General features: G+C 39.2%; 1 protein-coding gene across 1 annotated transcript; it reads left to right on the plus strand.

Moving 5' to 3' along the window:
* The first annotated feature begins 940 nt into the window (after positions 1-940).
* ldhba (lactate dehydrogenase Ba) lies at positions 941-16,318 on the plus strand. The gene is made up of 8 exons (XM_062443631.1): positions 941-945; positions 10,005-10,141; positions 11,303-11,420; positions 11,512-11,685; positions 11,812-11,985; positions 12,085-12,202; positions 14,930-15,053; positions 15,361-16,318. Exons 2-8 carry the CDS (start codon positions 10,013-10,015, stop codon positions 15,526-15,528), a joined length of 1,005 nt encoding a protein of 334 aa, XP_062299615.1. The 5' UTR covers positions 941-945; positions 10,005-10,012; the 3' UTR covers positions 15,529-16,318.
* Positions 16,319-17,217: the final 899 nt, after the last annotated feature.

Below are 17,217 nucleotides of genomic sequence, written 5' to 3' on the forward strand. Positions count from 1 at the left end.
TGTCCGACCCGCCCATGATAAACAGAGCTGTTGAGTTCACACTGAAAGAAGCTGCCTTCACTATGAGCTGATTGTCTTGTTAGAGTACAAGCTTTCTGAATCCAGATGTTTGATGTAATAAAGTAAAACTACTCCAGCATTCACAATTCAATGAAAGTATAATAACAGTAAGTATAATAATGAAGTATTCAAGTATGGAGGCAAAATCACCCATTTCAGTGTGACATCATTATGTATTTATAAGATTATATTATTACTACTGATGCATAAACGTATAAATACAATTAGAATTGAATGTTGCATCTGTTCAAGTTGGAGTTATTTTGGTATTATTTGGAATATTTTGGAGCTACTTACATTCTGTGGTTGAATCTATAAGAGTATAGAATATGTTATAAGTTGTATGTAAAATATCAAATGAAAGTAAAACCTCATATATACCTTAAAAACCTCAAAATACATCAGAACTGTAGTTTACTGCTCATAAATGTCAGGCAAATGTACACTAATGCTAAAAGAGGGATTTATTTATTATCAATTGTATTTTTTTATTAGTCATATTTTAGGCTAAACTCTGCTGCAAAGTAAAGAGAATGAACATTCAGGAGGTGTGTGGGTGAAATATGTAACAGACCTTTAATTACATGTAGACATCTGCTACCATGTGTCATAATAATGCAGAGCTGCGTAATATCGGCTCTCATTTTAAGGGTGCATTACGTCACGTAGGCCGTCCGGCATCATCTGCACCCCTCCTCACATGTGAACCTATCCACCCTTGTTCTTCTCCTCCCTCCCTCCCTCCCCCCCTCCTCTTCCTCACAGCGACCCGCTCAGCTCACACTCCTCTGCATCTCCCCGAGAGCCGCCGGACGTCTCCTCCTGCCTCCTTTCCACCGGACCAGATAAACGGATATCTTCCCTTTAAAAACTACTGAACACCATGTACGTAATCTGATTATTATTATTATTAAACATATATATATATAAATATATATGCATTCATATAGCGTAGCCAGGCTTCGTGCCGCCGCACAGTGATGCGTGCTGAACGCAGCGGCAGCAATGGATGCTCAGAGCTGGAATAACGCCCGCTGCTGGAAACCATTTGAATACCTGCGAAATGAAACTAAAATCTTATCAAAACAATCATTTATAGAATATTTTTCAGAGTTCTATGTTTCAAAGCTCAGTGGAACCGTCCTGAGTGAACAGTCTCTCTTTTAATTGCATGTGGATCATTAACAGCCTGCAAAGTGCGGCTCATTACGCAGCGCTGGGATGTAAAACCTACAACTGTTAATGATATATAACGTTGACCTCCATATATATATTACATCATACATACATTCGTGTGTGTTTTCAGTCATTTTTTCATAACGTGGCGCAGACAGGAAACAGCTCTGTGAACTTGCCGTGAACTTGAACTGTATGGGAATCTCATTTAAGGGGTAAAAGCGCTCTGTTTCTATTCATTCCAGGCTTTTATGTCGATGCAGTCTGGCTATTTGTGTCTCTCAGCATCAGTGGAATGAAGGGCGAATACAGGGCGAAGGCCTCAGGCTGTTACATAACCCCCCCCCCCCCCCCAATTCCACTGAAACCCACAGCTCAACAAAAAAAACAGCATATCACCTTACTTACTTACTGACTGAAATAATGCAATTTGAAGCAGACTGTGCTGATGGGACAGGAGCATATGAGCAACAAGGCTCCTGAGCTGATTGTGTAATAGTTGATTGATTTTTTTTTTAGGAGGCTATAACAGAGCATTGTGTTGTTTCAAGGGCTCCATTGTCTCCTGAACAAGTGCCAGTGAACAGACGGGCCAGTTTATAGCCACGAGGTGCACCACCTCCCCTCTGACCGCCTCCTGCATGACCTTGATATGAGCTGATGTCTTAACTGGGCTGCTAGTCTGTGTTTCTGTTACAGGACAACATGAGCTCACAAGGCTTTGTTCTTGATAACAGAACAACCAGCGGCCCCCAAACAGAGGCCCCGGCAGGGACATTCAGGGTGTCTTTAGCTCTATGTCTATGTAGTGGTTATCATCTACAGAACAGCTGATCATTATGTCTCATATCTAACTCCCTGCATGTGTTATTAAGTAGGACTTTCTGTCTCTGCAGATGGTGACATATATACGTTTGGAAAGCTCTTGTTTTTGTAGGTTGTGTCCCCATTTTTATGTGAGTGCCTCATCAACATGTCCACCATTTTTAAAGCTTCATTTGACCTTGATATGATATAAAAGTGACAGCTGAGCAGAGCTGTGCACATCAGATCAGCATGTTAACCCTTTACTGTTCATATTCAGCCAGAATGAGTCTCTATACATAACTTTGTGTGTAGTTTTGTGTATCAGCTGCACAATAAGATTTGAATAAGTTGTGAAATATTTCCATGTATGTACATTCTGGTCACATGAGGATAAGTCATCACATTTTTTGGCTAAAAGTAAAGTTTTTACTGAGCTTCATTCAGTCCTCTTGATACTTCAACGTATTGACATGAGAACAGCACATCAGCTGAGCTTCATATGAGGAAGTGTTCAACTGAAGTACGTGACATGAACTCTGACCACACTGGAGACATGCAGCCACAAACCAACTTCCTTGTTGAGAGAGTTGAAACATTTCTCTCTATTTTTTATTGATCATATATATATAGCGCAGGTGCATAAATGTGAGTGTTTGTGTCCTGAGTGTCGTGTGTGTGTGTGTGTTTGCATATTAAACTGAGATTAAATGATATTCTAGCTCTGGAAGAGAGAAAGAAAGATGTGAAAGTAGCAGAGTGCTGTGAGAGGAGAAGTGAAAGAGGGCACATGGAGGTAGTGTGTCTGCACATGTACAGAACAGTGGTGTGGAATTACAGTAAGATAACTGTGTGTGTGTGTGTGTGTGTGTGTGTGTGTGTGTGTGTTCAGGGTGACTGTGAGGGTATTCAGAGGCCTCTCAGAGATCCTAGAAGTTGCAGCACCACTCATGTATATGTGTGTGTGTGTGCGTGTGTGTGTGTGTGTGCGTGCGTGTGTGTGTGTGTGTGTGTGTGTGTTCAGGGTGACTGTGAGGGTATTTCATTGGCCTCTCAGAGATCCTAGAAGTTGCAGCACCACTCACCACGTATATGTGTGCGTGTGTGTGTGTGTGTGCGTGTGCGTGTGTGTGCGTGCGTGTGCGTGCATGCTTATTTCTAGAAGGCAGCTGTGTTGGACTGATGTTTTTCTTGCTACATGTTTGATTGCAACAGTTAGAGAAGCTGGTTTCATCATACAGTCCTCACAGGTGTTTGAAATGATGAATGTCTAATTATGTATTTTTAATACAATAAATTCTAAAAGTAATAAAGTACTTTTAACATACTATCAGACCACCTACACTGAGGGGGATACAAGAGGCAGACAGAATTTGGATGTATTACAGGCAGTACAATTACTGTTTACAGTAACCTCCCTCCTCCTCTCCCCCTTATTGTCTGATTGAAGATTTAGCCTTTGCTGTCCTGTGTTAAACAACAGAAGGGGGGCTGTGTAGGTGTGGCCCTGTTGATTAAAGTGAAATACAATCCAGCAGGTCTGATGGTTGTAACAGATGATTGTGTATAAAGGCTGATCAGAAACACACTACTGTGGTTTGTAATATCCACAGTTGTGTTTACTAGTGAGCACATGTGGAATGAGTCAGTGTCAGCAGGACTCTGAAAATGATGAATGAAGCCATGTGCATGTCCACAGCTGTCCTTGGATATAAATTATTAACCACATACACACACCATACACACACCATACACACACACATACACTCTGGGCCCCCCCCCCCCCCCCCACACTTCTGAACTTAATCTAGCACCCGTGTATCAGTGTCATATAAAAGTTGAGGAAAACACAGCTTTCACAGAAATAAGGTTAAGAAAATAAAGCAGGGAAGAGTTGAGGGTAGGTAGTTCTTTAAGGAGCTGCAGAGTTTTCTTTGCACTTTATTTTGAAAAGTGATTTTGTGCCAGCTTTTCAAAACAATCCGCTGTATCTTTGTGTTAGTACACTCTTCATATCTGTCTCAGTAAGTGGAACTGTCTGACACCAGCAGGGTTACCAGCTTACTGCAAAGTGTTTACACATTGGACAAAAATACTTGGCAAGGCCCCAGATGCCCAGATCATATTCTGTTTAGGTTACTTCTTGGGAAATACCCGACATGCCAGCACTACATGCTGTTCCCTCTGAGTCGCTCAGTGTTATTACCCTCCTGCATGCATTCAGACGTGTATTAAAGAAAGAACTCCTGATTTCATCTCATCTTTGTGTCTTCAAGATCAACACAGAAACATCTATTATCACTTTGTGACCATTTAAAAAAAAAAATGTTTTAATATGCTGCATTGTTGTACAGCTGCAGCCACCAGCTGTTAAAGTTCCTATGAACAATAAATAACTAAAACAAGTGCAACAACCTGGGACAGGAAAGTAATTAATTGAAAAAATTTAATAAAAAATAATAATTATTATTTCACTCTGCTGGAGTCAGCTGTAAATGTTATCTGTTTAAAGAACTTGCTGAATAAAATATTATTTTATGTTGAGAATTGACACCATTTTTTTTGTCATTTTGAGATAAATTTAGCAAACTGTGAATAGCTGTTTTAAAAAAATATATATATATTGCTACAGTGTTTAAAGCTGCAGTAAACTGTAAAACACTGTGACTGTTTAACTGATATTTTGATAATCAATCAATGATAATAATAATAATAATAAGTAATACTGACCACACTCATAACTGTAGGATTACAGGAAGTTGTGTCCAAGAGGCAGCAGCAACGTTAATGGAAAGTAAAATCAAGTCAACATTTTAAATAAAGTAAAAGTTTTTAAATGGAAACAAATCCAGGAATTCATCATTTAATTAGATTGCAAAAAAAAGAAGGTTAAATTAAGACTAAACAATACATAATATATAGAAATTTGGATATAAATGATGATTTAAACATACATCTGCAGTCTACCACTCAGCTTATTTGAGTTACTTCTTGTTCTGAGAACTCTCTAAAATGTCTTAAATGAAAGGGTTTTCATCCCTAGAGGAGCATAAATGTGCCTGATGGTGGCGCTAGAGGGAACATCACATTGTCCAAAAATATAGAATATGTCCTCTGTAGGAACAAGGACAACACAGATACTGTATGTACAGTATGTGGACAATGGGATTAACAGACCAAAGGCATCTTAAGTGGGATATATTTGTACACTGAGGTACAGTATGTGTTTGTGTATTGTGTGTAGTGATATATTGTGTATGTGTATGTACAACAATAAGACAGACAGTCATTTTGTTTTTCTTTATTTTTTTAATCTTGGGACAAGATGTACTGACTCTCATACAGTCTATAGTCTCATCTGTCACCATTGTTCCAGACGGGATGTCCAGAGGGACGAGCTGCTAGACGTTCATTTGGTTGAAGGGGGGGGGGGGGGGGGGGGGGGGGAGACAGCTGCCACTCTCTTACCTCATGAATGTATTAGACAGTGGGATAATGAATCCTAACATGTTGGCACATTCAGTCCATTGACATGTGCTCACCCTGTATGTTCTACTGGCCTGAGTACCAACACCTCCAAATCTCACTAATTAACAGTTACAGTTTGTTGAATTTATTAATACACAGATATTTAAAATGAAAAGCTGTGGTCTGGAGGAGTTGTGTGTTGTAACCATTTCATGGTGAAAAGCAGTCAGTCAGGTGCAGAGTCTTGTTGTCTCTGAGGTTGGGGGTTGGGGGTTGCTCTGCTTATAGCTGTAGGGGAGAACAGGGTTGGTAGTCACACTTTTTTAAACTTTCCTATGAATTCCTCATAAACCGTCTACTGAATAGATTCCCTTTTAATGTGTAATGAAAGTGTCACATAGGAACCTTTCAGGTCTTTCAGCTTTTTCTATTCTAAAGATATGGACCTTCAAATATATCTTGTGCACTTGTGACAACCGTCCCAATCGTGAGGTTGGTTGTTCCTGTTTTATTTTAATGGGGAAAAATAAAAAATGTAGAAATTTCTTATCAATTTAAAATGTTTGAATGATTGAAATACAACAACCTAACACATCTCCTGCACTAAGAGAACATAAAAAGGAAAAATCATTCCTATAACTGCATTTTTTGTCCTTATATAACCATATTGTGCATTTTCACCTATCTGACTGCTCTGAGCTTCACATCTGGCAGAGTCTGGCTCTTGTTTGTCTTCCTGACAAAGATCTTTCTCATCTTGCTCTCTTAAAATAAGGAAGAATTTGATATATCACACCATATATGTATATATGGTGTGATATACCATACCATGCCAACATGTGACAACCAAGCATCCCCAACTGGGATTTTTTGCTACCAGCAAAGCTAACAACCACATGATTTGGTGTAGCTAAGAGACCTACCGAACTATCACTGTCTCTTACATTTTCACATAAAAAACACTAAACATTCTCTCACCTCAATGTCAAGTGGTTTACTCCAGAGATGACCATGGAAGTAACACATCACTTAAATTCTTAAACTTCCAGTACCAACACTTTTTAACAGCGCCCTCTAGGGACCGAGATCTAATGAATGTGACAACCAACCCTGTTCTCCCCTACCGATTGTCATCTGAACTCACACATTAAATATGTTCAGGCCTAAGCACTAGGAAGTGTGTTTATGGTAGACTGTCAGTCTGACCTAACCCTGACCCTCCAGCTGTGGTCCACTGTGAGCTGGTTCCTGGATGTTCTGGTGTCTGGGATTCACAGAAGCATTCATAGAACTATGTCATCAAGTTGGTCTGATAAGTGTCAGTCTGTGTTTGTCATATGTGAGGATGACAGCATCAGGAATGATAACAGATAGTACAGAAGCTGCTTCATGTTTGTACAGATCAGCTGACAATGTGTTCATATTGCGATGGATTCATGTCTATCAGACAGTATTTAAAAAAGGATGATGGACTGTAGGCATGTTAGTAGTTGCTGGTGATTTCTGGCTTTGGATACACCATGATTTCTCGCTTCCTGACGCCCATCCGCTCGTCTTCCTGTAAGTGTTTGTTGCCATGGTTATACTCGTGATGTTGGGTTTATTTGTTGGAACTGCTTGATTTGATTTTTTATGTCAGCTGCCTGAAAACCAGGATGCTTCATTATTATTCATCGAACTGCTTCAGTTTGGTTGTGGACTTTAGTTTGTGCTCATTCTACAGTGTGAACTGTGTGTATTCTGACAGATTGATAGATCAAGTAAAATGGTTATACATTCTTGAAGGTGAATATTTTTTTGCTGTCCTTCATTTTATAGCATTATAGCTTAAATACTGACTTGGTGACCATTGTTGGGAAGGTTACTTTGGAAATATAATAGCTTACAGATTACTTGTTACTCCCAATGTTTCCAGCTGTTAGGGTAAATGTTCCCATTAAGCACCAAAATCTAAGTTCAGCTGTTTTTCATGGATACTGACATGATTTATAAAAGAGATCATTTCTTATAAAGAAGATTTATCTCTCATTTGAAAATGTATTCATTAGTTCATGTAGATTTTGGAATATAAAATAAATTTGATGAAAAAAGTCAAAAGTCTGGCATGGGCTTAACTGGTACTGTGACAACATTTAAACCCATGTGTGCTCCAAATAAGCCCACGTCATGATTTATTTACTAAAGAATTAAAAACAGCAATATATATATTCAGTTACATGTTAAATATTAAAAAATGAGGAAAAAACCCTCCTGAGTAAAATCTCAAAGGTGTGACTTCAGATGTAACCTCCTTTGTAATCATCAACATTTTCATCAGTAACTGTCATTTAATGACACGACTTTTCTCAGTAACTGTAACAGATTACACTTATATTTATTTATTTTTTATTTTCAATTGCATGATGCCGTTATATGAAACTAGTTACACCCCAACACCGATGACTGTTTGACAGACGCAGTAAATCATTTTAGGGGATTCTGTTTTTACCCATAAAGATAACTCATCACGGTTAATAAGTAAGTAAAGTTGATTTAATACAGCATCTGTCATCTTTCATCTTTCACAGAGCAGGACTCGAAGTGCTTTACAAGAGTAATATTGTTCAAGATACGAGACCATAAAAATAGAGCAATATAAGATACAAGAGACAAACAAGTGAGATAAACAAGTGAGATAAAGGCCTGTTTGAATAAATGAGTCTTCAGCTGTTTTTTAAAGGTGTACACAAGCCCTGGTCAGAGGACCTAATAAGCCTACTGGTGATACAAGGATGAAGGTCAGACATTTCCACAGGTGACTGACCATGCATGGCTCTATATGTGATAACAGGAACCTTAAATGAATCCTACGCTTGATGGGGAGCCAATGGGTGTGATGTGAGTCCTGGTCAGCAGCCTTGCAGCAGTGTTCTAGACCATTAGTAGACGGTCTACGGTGGATCTGCTGAGGCAGGTAGAAGTACAATAGTCCAGCCAGGATGATATAAAAGCGTTAATAATCATCTCTAGCTCATGTTGTGTTTGGCAAGGTTTCTTGAACGATAGAAACATTTCGATAACAATTTGATACGCTGATCGAAGTGCAATCGTGTGATCAAATGTAACAACGAGATTTCTAAGATGAAGAAAGAGACTCAATAAACTTAGCAACCTTGGATGCCCTGCCATGAAGCAACAATAATGATCTCAGTCTTATCTTCCTTTAGTTGTTAGCTATCCAGATCTTAATGGCAGTTAGACAATTGTTCAAAACAGATAATGTATCGGCCTCATCAGGTTTATTAGAGACGTAGGGGTGAATATCATCAGCATAGCAGTGATAAGAGATAGCAGTTAACACTATTCTGCCTGATAACACATGTATGTATAATGTGTGTTGTTAGGAAGTTGATATAATGTCATAGTGATCTAATGAGTGGTCATTAGCTGGGCTTTGTAGATTATACATTAATAACAGAAAGGCAGAAAATATGTGTATACCTGGTAGAGAGAGGGTCTAATGAATGAGTTGCATGATGGGAAGTGTAGGATCCAGTGTTTTTTGGATACTTACCAAACCTGATTAAAAGTCAGAAGGCCTGATTTGTGATTCTCCTATATGATTGTACTTTTTGGAAGTGTAATCATGATCCATTTAAAACATCACTGCAGGCAGCATTATATACTGATGAATTATGAGAAAATGATTACAACCATCATTTTCTGTTCCAGGTTCTCCAATGTGAATATTTTCAGGTTTCTGTTGTTTTGGCATATGAGAACATCATCTTGGGCTTTGGGATACACTGATCAAAAGATTAGTTGATAATAAAAGTAATCATTAGTTACAGTCCTACTGTTTACATTTTTAAAGCTTATGAGTATAACTGCAGTATGTATAAAGTCTTGTTGATGTAGACATTGTGATTGCATGTGTGAGCTGTGACTCCTGTAAGACAGTGTTCTGATTGGCCCAGTTAACTCTAAACCCCCTAAGACACAGCTCTGTGTCTCTGTGTCTCTTTGACCTGTGTTGACACAAAACACCAGGAACACCGCTCTTACGCAATATCCATGAGTCTCTTTCACCATCACTGACAAGTTTCTCTTCTTTCCAAAGAAGGGAAGTTTTTCACTGATGGTGAAATTATTTGTGTCATTTTTATTTATTTTTTAAAGATTTTGTTACATAGACGGCTTTATTTAACAGACAGACAGGAAACATGGCAGAGAAAGGGAGGTGTGACATGCAGCAAATGACATCCGATCAGGATTCGAACCGGGATCGGCTGTGTATATGGCATGCGCTCTAACCACTTGACCACCTGTGTGCCATTTCGGTGATTTTATTGACTCAAGTTCACTCACTGGTCTAATTCTGTCACGTTTGAAGATAGTGACACACCTTTTTAGAACGTTTCTAGAATGAGTTTCTTATGTAGACAACAAAGCTAGAAGGCTGCATCATGTTAATGAGAGTAAATAAGTAAAGACATCATCTTTGTGTCTCCCTGCAGCTCTCATCATGTCCTCAGTGATGCAGAAACTGATCAGCCCTGTGGCCGGCAGCGCTGCTGAGCTACCCAAGAACAAGGTGACGGTGGTCGGTGTGGGCCAGGTGGGCATGGCCTGCGCTGTCAGCATCCTGCTGCGGGTAAGAACCACAACATCTTCAGCATGACTTTCATTATGAGAGAGGAATAGAAAACAGCTATACAAAAACATCTATTTCAAAATATAGCAAAGATAGCTATCATCCTATATCCAGTTTATTTTTACAGATATATAATTTTATTGTACAAATAACGACATACGAGGTATCGACACATTGTTGTCAGTTTTATAATGACTGTGCTAACCTCAAGCCATCATCTGAGACAATCACCTCAAAATATACTATCTTCTTTATTTACATATATTTAAACCACGTTATCATTTTAATTCAATAAATAAGCTGATGAAATAAAACAGTTACTTTTTTGCATGTTTTGTTATATATGTAAATACTGCAGCTTCCTAAAATGATGTATTAACTGCTTTTTGAACACATTTTTTCTGTGTAATATTAAATATTTATTTAAGATAACATCTTTTCAGATTGCATCTAAGCATACTATGCATATTGTATCTTCAGGAACATGCATTAGTAAAACATACATTAATAATCACATACAGTCCATCATTTTAAATGTATGTTCACGTATGGCTGTATATCAGTCTAATGAACTGATACAGCAATGCATTGTGGAGACAGTTTTGTAGTTTTGTGGCATGATATAAAATCTGAACTATTTGAAATTGTATCATTATTGATTTTTTTTTAAAGAAATCTTTATTGTAAAAGACCATACAGAACAGTATACAAAGGATATAGACAGGGGAATAGTCAGGGGTACATTACAAAGATATTCAAAGATGTAGATATACATTGAGGGTTTTATAGCCTTTTTTTTATTGGTTTTAAAGATCAGATTTATATATTGTTCAGTCTCTTGGAGGAAAAATGCAAAGTGATTTTTTTTACTGCTGAATTTACATTTATGAATGTAGAGCATCAACACATTTATTACAAAGTACTTATCTTCTTTTCTATGTCATCTGAAAAAACAAAACACTCAAGTCTCAATGAAGATGGTCGATTGTAAATCTACTGAAGTCTTGCCAGAACTTTTTGGGGTGTTAACAATGCCAAAAACAGTGCAACATAGTTAAAATACAAGTGAGAGCTCTACTCATGTAATATTCAGTGTCCCCCTGCTATATTTAGAATGAGATTGAATGTGTGTCTCTGCATGCCTCATCCTCCTCCTGTCAGGATCTGTGTGATGAGCTGGCTCTGGTGGATGTGATGGAGGACCGTCTGAAGGGTGAGATGATGGACCTGCAGCACGGCAGCCTCTTCCTCAAGACCTCCAAGATCGTTGCGGACAAAGGTGAGAACCTGCCCGCCGCACCTCGTTCCTCTCATCTTCCCCCCTGACATCACTCATTATCAGATCTGAGCCCGCTCTCCTCCTCTTTCAGACTACGCGGTGACAGCCAACTCTCGCCTGGTGGTGGTGACAGCCGGCGTTCGCCAGCAGGAGGGCGAGAGCCGCCTCAACCTGGTGCAGAGGAACGTCAACGTCTTCAAGGCCATCATCCCCCAGATCATCAAACACAGCCCCAACTGCACGCTCATCGTCGTCTCCAACCCCGGTGAGCACACGTACACACACTATACGATTATATTTCTAATTCAGCTTTGTTGCATGTGTGTGTGTGTGTGTGTGTGTGTGTGTGTTTGCATATGAATAATCCCTGTTTTAACACACCCCTCTACAGTGGATGTGCTTACCTACGTGACCTGGAAGCTGAGCGGTCTGCCCAAACATCGCGTCATCGGCAGCGGCACCAACCTGGACTCCGCCCGCTTCCGCTACATGATGGCCGAACGTCTCGGCATCCACGCCAGCTCCTTCAACGGCTGGGTGCTGGGCGAGCACGGAGACACCAGCGGTGGGTGATAACTGTCAGAATATAGTTTCTCTCTGTAGAAGGATGTGGTGATTCGGTCATATCAAAATCATCCATACATGTGTGTTTGTCTTTATTCAGTGCCTGTGTGGAGCGGCGCAAACGTGGCCGGAGTCAACCTGCAGAAGCTGAACCCTGATATCGGCACTGATGCTGATAAGGAGCAGTGGAAGGCCACACACAAGGCTGTGGTGGACAGGTACGCAGTGTGTGAGTGAGTGAGTGAGTGAGTGAGTGAGTGTGTGAGTGAGTGAGTGAGTGAGTGAGTGAGTGAGTGAGACATGAATCAAGAAAAAAACAAAAAGTAACAACCAGGTGACAGAATAGCAGAGTCATAACTGATCTTAATATCTATCTCATATCTGACATTCACAGGTTTTCTCTTCCATCACACACATTTAGGGGCCTTGTCTTTTGAGCAACAGTGAAACATAAAACCTCCAGTAGACTGGACTTAAATATCACAAAGATATCAGAGTTGCAGTTGTGACTTGATCGGCCTATCAAATGTGTTCCTGGGGTTTACTATCCATATATAAAGTTTAACCATTCATTTGTTTATTAATGAGTACTTTTACTATGATATATCATTTGTCATCATCATTCAGACTGTAATAGTAACAGTAAGAGTAACAGTAATAGTAACAGTAACAGTAATAGTAACAGTAACAGTGATAGTAACAGTAACAGTAATAGTAACAGTGTAATAGTAACAGTAATAGTAACAGTGTAATAGTAACAGTAATAGTAACAGTAACAGTAACAGTAATAGTAACAGTGTAATAGTAACAGTAATAGTAACAGTAATAGTAATAGTAACAGTAATAGTAACAGTAATAGTAACAGTAATAGTAACAGTAATAGTAACAGTGTAATAGTAACAGTAATAGTAACAGTAATAGTAACAGTGTAATAGTAACAGTAATAGTAACAGTAATAGTAATAGTAACAGTAACAGTGTAATAGTAACAGTAATAGTAACAGTAATAGTAACAGTGTAATAGTAACAGTAATAGTAACAGTAATAGTAACAGTGTAATAGTAACAGTAATAGTAACAGTAATAGTAATAGTAACAGTAACAGTGTAATAGTAACAGTAATAGTAACAGTAATAGTAATAGTAACAGTAACAGTGTAATAGTAACAGTAATAGTAACAGTAATAGTAACAGTAACAGTAACAGTGTAATAGTAACAGTGTAATAGTAACAGTAATAGTAACAGTAATAGTAACAGTAATAGTAACAGTAATAGTAACAGTGTAATAGTAACAGTGTAATAGTAACAGTAATAGTAACAGTAATAGTAACAGTAACAGTAATAGTAACACGGTAATAGCACAACAGCACTTCTCCACCTCTTCCCAGAGTTTTCCACTGTCGTCATCAGCAGAGGAAGTTTGCTCAGTTATCAGCTGTTATGACTCCACTACCACTTGACCTCTTATACATACTGGTTTCAAGTGAAGCATAAACATGTGTTCTTCACCTTGGAATCCCAACTCAAGGTCTGCTTACTGACATTTTAGAAGTTGTAACTGCTCTAGAAACAAATCATTGTTTGTAAAAAGTGGAATGTTGTTGGTTTTAAAGCTGAATTGTTCCCTCTTACAGCTGAACTCTGCTGCCAGATAATATTAGCCAACACTGTGCTTACATGAAGGACTTGTGTTCACTGTCTGGAAGGATTAGCTTTCCCCTCATATGCCCCTTTGTTAATGTACATACCTCTGAGAGAAGAGGAGACACTGCTGCCAAGTTCTTCTGTGTAAAACAAGCCAGTATAAATCCTTATCAAGTTAGTTATTTTAAGACATATTCAGCTTTTATCTCCATTGATCCAGGAGACACAGTCAGAGATCTTCTCCGCAAAATGGCTATAATGGTATCTCTCACAGCGCAAATGATTTCCTCTCATTGCTGTTAAAAGAAGAGAAAACATCAGAGTTTAAAATATTACATGGACAGGAATTGATTATGTGTGTCAGTATTTAACTCTGTCTCTCAGTGGAGGAGCTGATTAAACTTTTGTTATCTGAGGCCAGCAGTGATTACAGTTCTAGTGCAAGTGGTCCAGTGGGGAATATAACCTCCAACCCTGCTAGTGTTAATGGAAGCTTCACACACTCGCTGCCTATCAGAGCTCAGGCTAATGTGCATTAAGATGTACGCATCAAATGCAGCTGCTCAGTTCTATCTATTAGTGTGCATCCAAGAGCAAAGCAGCATCACTGATAATACCTTTCATACAGCTCAGTGTCTTTTAAAGTGCTCTCCAGATGACTGACAAGCATTAATAGACCAATAAAATAGATTCTAAATAAATTAAAATAATAAAATAAGTACATCAGAATAACATACAACAGATGAGAGGGAATAAACTTGACTTATCATATACTTTGTACTATTGTATGTTTTAATATGATGTAATTGATGACACTGTACATACAACATATATTATATTATATTATATTATATTAAATTATATTATATTATATTATATTATATTATATTATATTATATTATATCATATTATATCATATTATATCATATTATATTATATTATATTATATTATATTATATCATATCATATTATATTATATTATATTATATTATATTATATTATATTATATATGTATGGCATCTATAAAAAGTCTATTTGTGCCACTATGATTATATGAATTGTAATGTAACTTGGTGGTTGCTATGGTGATACAAGATAGTAGCTAGTTCAATGTTCCTATGCAATCAGACATGTAGAAGGACACCACACGCACGCACGCACGCACGCACGCACGCACGCACGCACGCACGCACGCACGCACGCACGCACGCACGCACGCACGCACGCACGCACGCACGCACGCACGCACGCACGCACGCACACACACACACACAGATGTTAACAGTACTACTTTGTGTCTCAGTGCCTACGAGGTGATCAAGCTGAAGGGTTACACCAACTGGGCCATCGGCCTGAGCGTGGCCGACCTGACCGAGAGCATCGTCAAGAACATGAGCCGCGTCCACCCCGTCTCCACCATGGTCAAGGTCAGAAAAACACACACACACACACACACACACACAAAGCATACGCTCATACATACTGAAGTCTCAACAGAGAATGTATACAGTGCAAACACAACCCTAATCCTATCAAAATAAAGACATATTCTACTGTTATTGTAAAATAATGATAGTGATGCTTCCTCTGAAGAAGTTGAATTAGAAATGTGACCACAACTGGATGGAACTCAGTATCCCATAGTCCTTTTACCCCACTGCTCACTTCTGTTTGCTACATTTGGGTAATCCTCATCACCTTTTTTAACTGTGTAAATGTTGTGTATTTCCTCAGGACATGTACGGCATCGGTGAGGAGGTCTTCCTGTCTCTGCCCTGCGTCCTGAACAGCAGCGGTGTGAACAGCGTGATCAACATGACCCTGACAGACGATGAGGTGGCTCAGCTGAAGAAGAGCGCCGACACACTGTGGGGCATCCAGAAGGACCTCAAGGACATCTGAACACTCCAGCCCATATAACACAAACACACACACACACACACACACCAATGATCCGGAGAGGCCTGTCGACACGCACACACTCTCTTTTAGACTCTTATTTTTTAAAGGACAATACCGGCAGTTTTTAAATGATGATGTCAATAAAATGATCAGTTTTATAATGTATGTCATCAGTTCGGCATTATGTCACCGTCTACTTCCTGTCAATCACCAACACCTCAAACAAGTCTAAAAATAAACTGGTATTGTCCTTTAAAAAAAATAAGAAGAACTAAAACATTTGATCCCTGACAGCTTGTAGGTTTAAGTTGCTATATTACTGTATTTGTGGTAGCAGGTGTTACTGTACTCTGTAAGGATTCTTGTGTTTCAGCTGTTTGGAGCCGGATCAAACACAACCCTCAAAGCCAAAAGTGTCACTGTTCTCTTCCTGTATGTACTGAGTCGCTCCTTCAGTTCCCTACAGGGAAATCACTGAGGAAAAAAGACCCTTAAACGTCCAGAGAAAGACCCTAAATATCCCACAGGGACACTGTTTTCCTACCTGCCTTTGTCTAAAAAGTGAGACTCTGCAACAGAGAGACGACTGCACATTTAGATCATCACACATCAAATAGTGTCATTGTGAGTGTGAATGTGGGTTTTTTTCTTCTTCTCCTGTTTCCTCTGTGTTATCAAAGGGAGATGGAGCGGTGGGGGGGGGGGGGGGGGAGAGGGGGAACGTCTTTTTAAACATCGGTTTGTGATTGTCTGACCTTGTGTTGTAATCTGTTGGAAACAGCAACGTGTAACTTAATAAATTTCAATCTCACCAAGTACAGTGTGTATATGAGCGTCTTATTCTTTTAAATAACACATAACACAGTTTGTAAAAGGGAGCAGTTACAATATTTCCAAACTGCCAATAAAGTTTTTAAAAATCTGTTAACAGGCTTTACTTTATCTGGTTTTATGTGCACGCTATTCCATCATTTAATAACAACAGTCAGATTATTATATCATGGAAGACTGGATTGAAAGGGGGAATCATTTTTTAGACAGAGCACTGTCTAAAAGTTAGTGGACAAAAAGTTTAACCCTCCTGTTGTCCTCAGGTCAAGGAAGGACAGGAGGAAGGGAGGAGAAAGGAAGGAAGGAAGGAAGGAAAGGAGTAAGGGAGGAAAGAAGGAAGGAAGGGAGGAAGGAAGGAAGGAAGGAAACGAGTAAGGAGGGAGGGCGGAAGGAAAAGAGGAAGGAAGTAAAGGAGTAAGGAGGGAGGAAGGAAGGAAGGAAGGAAGGAAGGAAAGAAGGAAGGAAGGAAGGAAGGAAGGAAGGAAGGAAGGAAGGAAGGAAGGAAGGAAGGAAAGGAGTAAGGGAGGAAAGGAGGAAGGAAGGAAGGGAGGGAGGAAAGAAGGAAGGAAGGAAAAGAGTAAGGACGGAGGGCGGAAGGAAAAGAGGAAGGAAGTAAGGAGAGAAGGAAAGGAAGAAGGAAGGGAGGGAGGGAGAGAGGGAAGGAGGGGAAGAACGAAGGAAAAATTAAGGAAAGAAGGAAGGAAGGAAGGAAAGAAGGAACAGTCAAAAGAGATGGGGTCAATTTGACCCGGGAGGACAACAGGAGGGTTAAAAAGGTCAAAACTCCAGTAACACTTGTAGCATATAGAACAACTTTATTATCAGACCAACGTGTTTAAGTTTGTGACCTTCATCACT

The sequence above is a fragment of the Scomber scombrus genome, chromosome 22 (genome assembly GCF_963691925.1).
Source record: "Scomber scombrus chromosome 22, fScoSco1.1, whole genome shotgun sequence".
Lineage (NCBI taxonomy): Eukaryota > Metazoa > Chordata > Actinopteri > Scombriformes > Scombridae > Scomber > Scomber scombrus.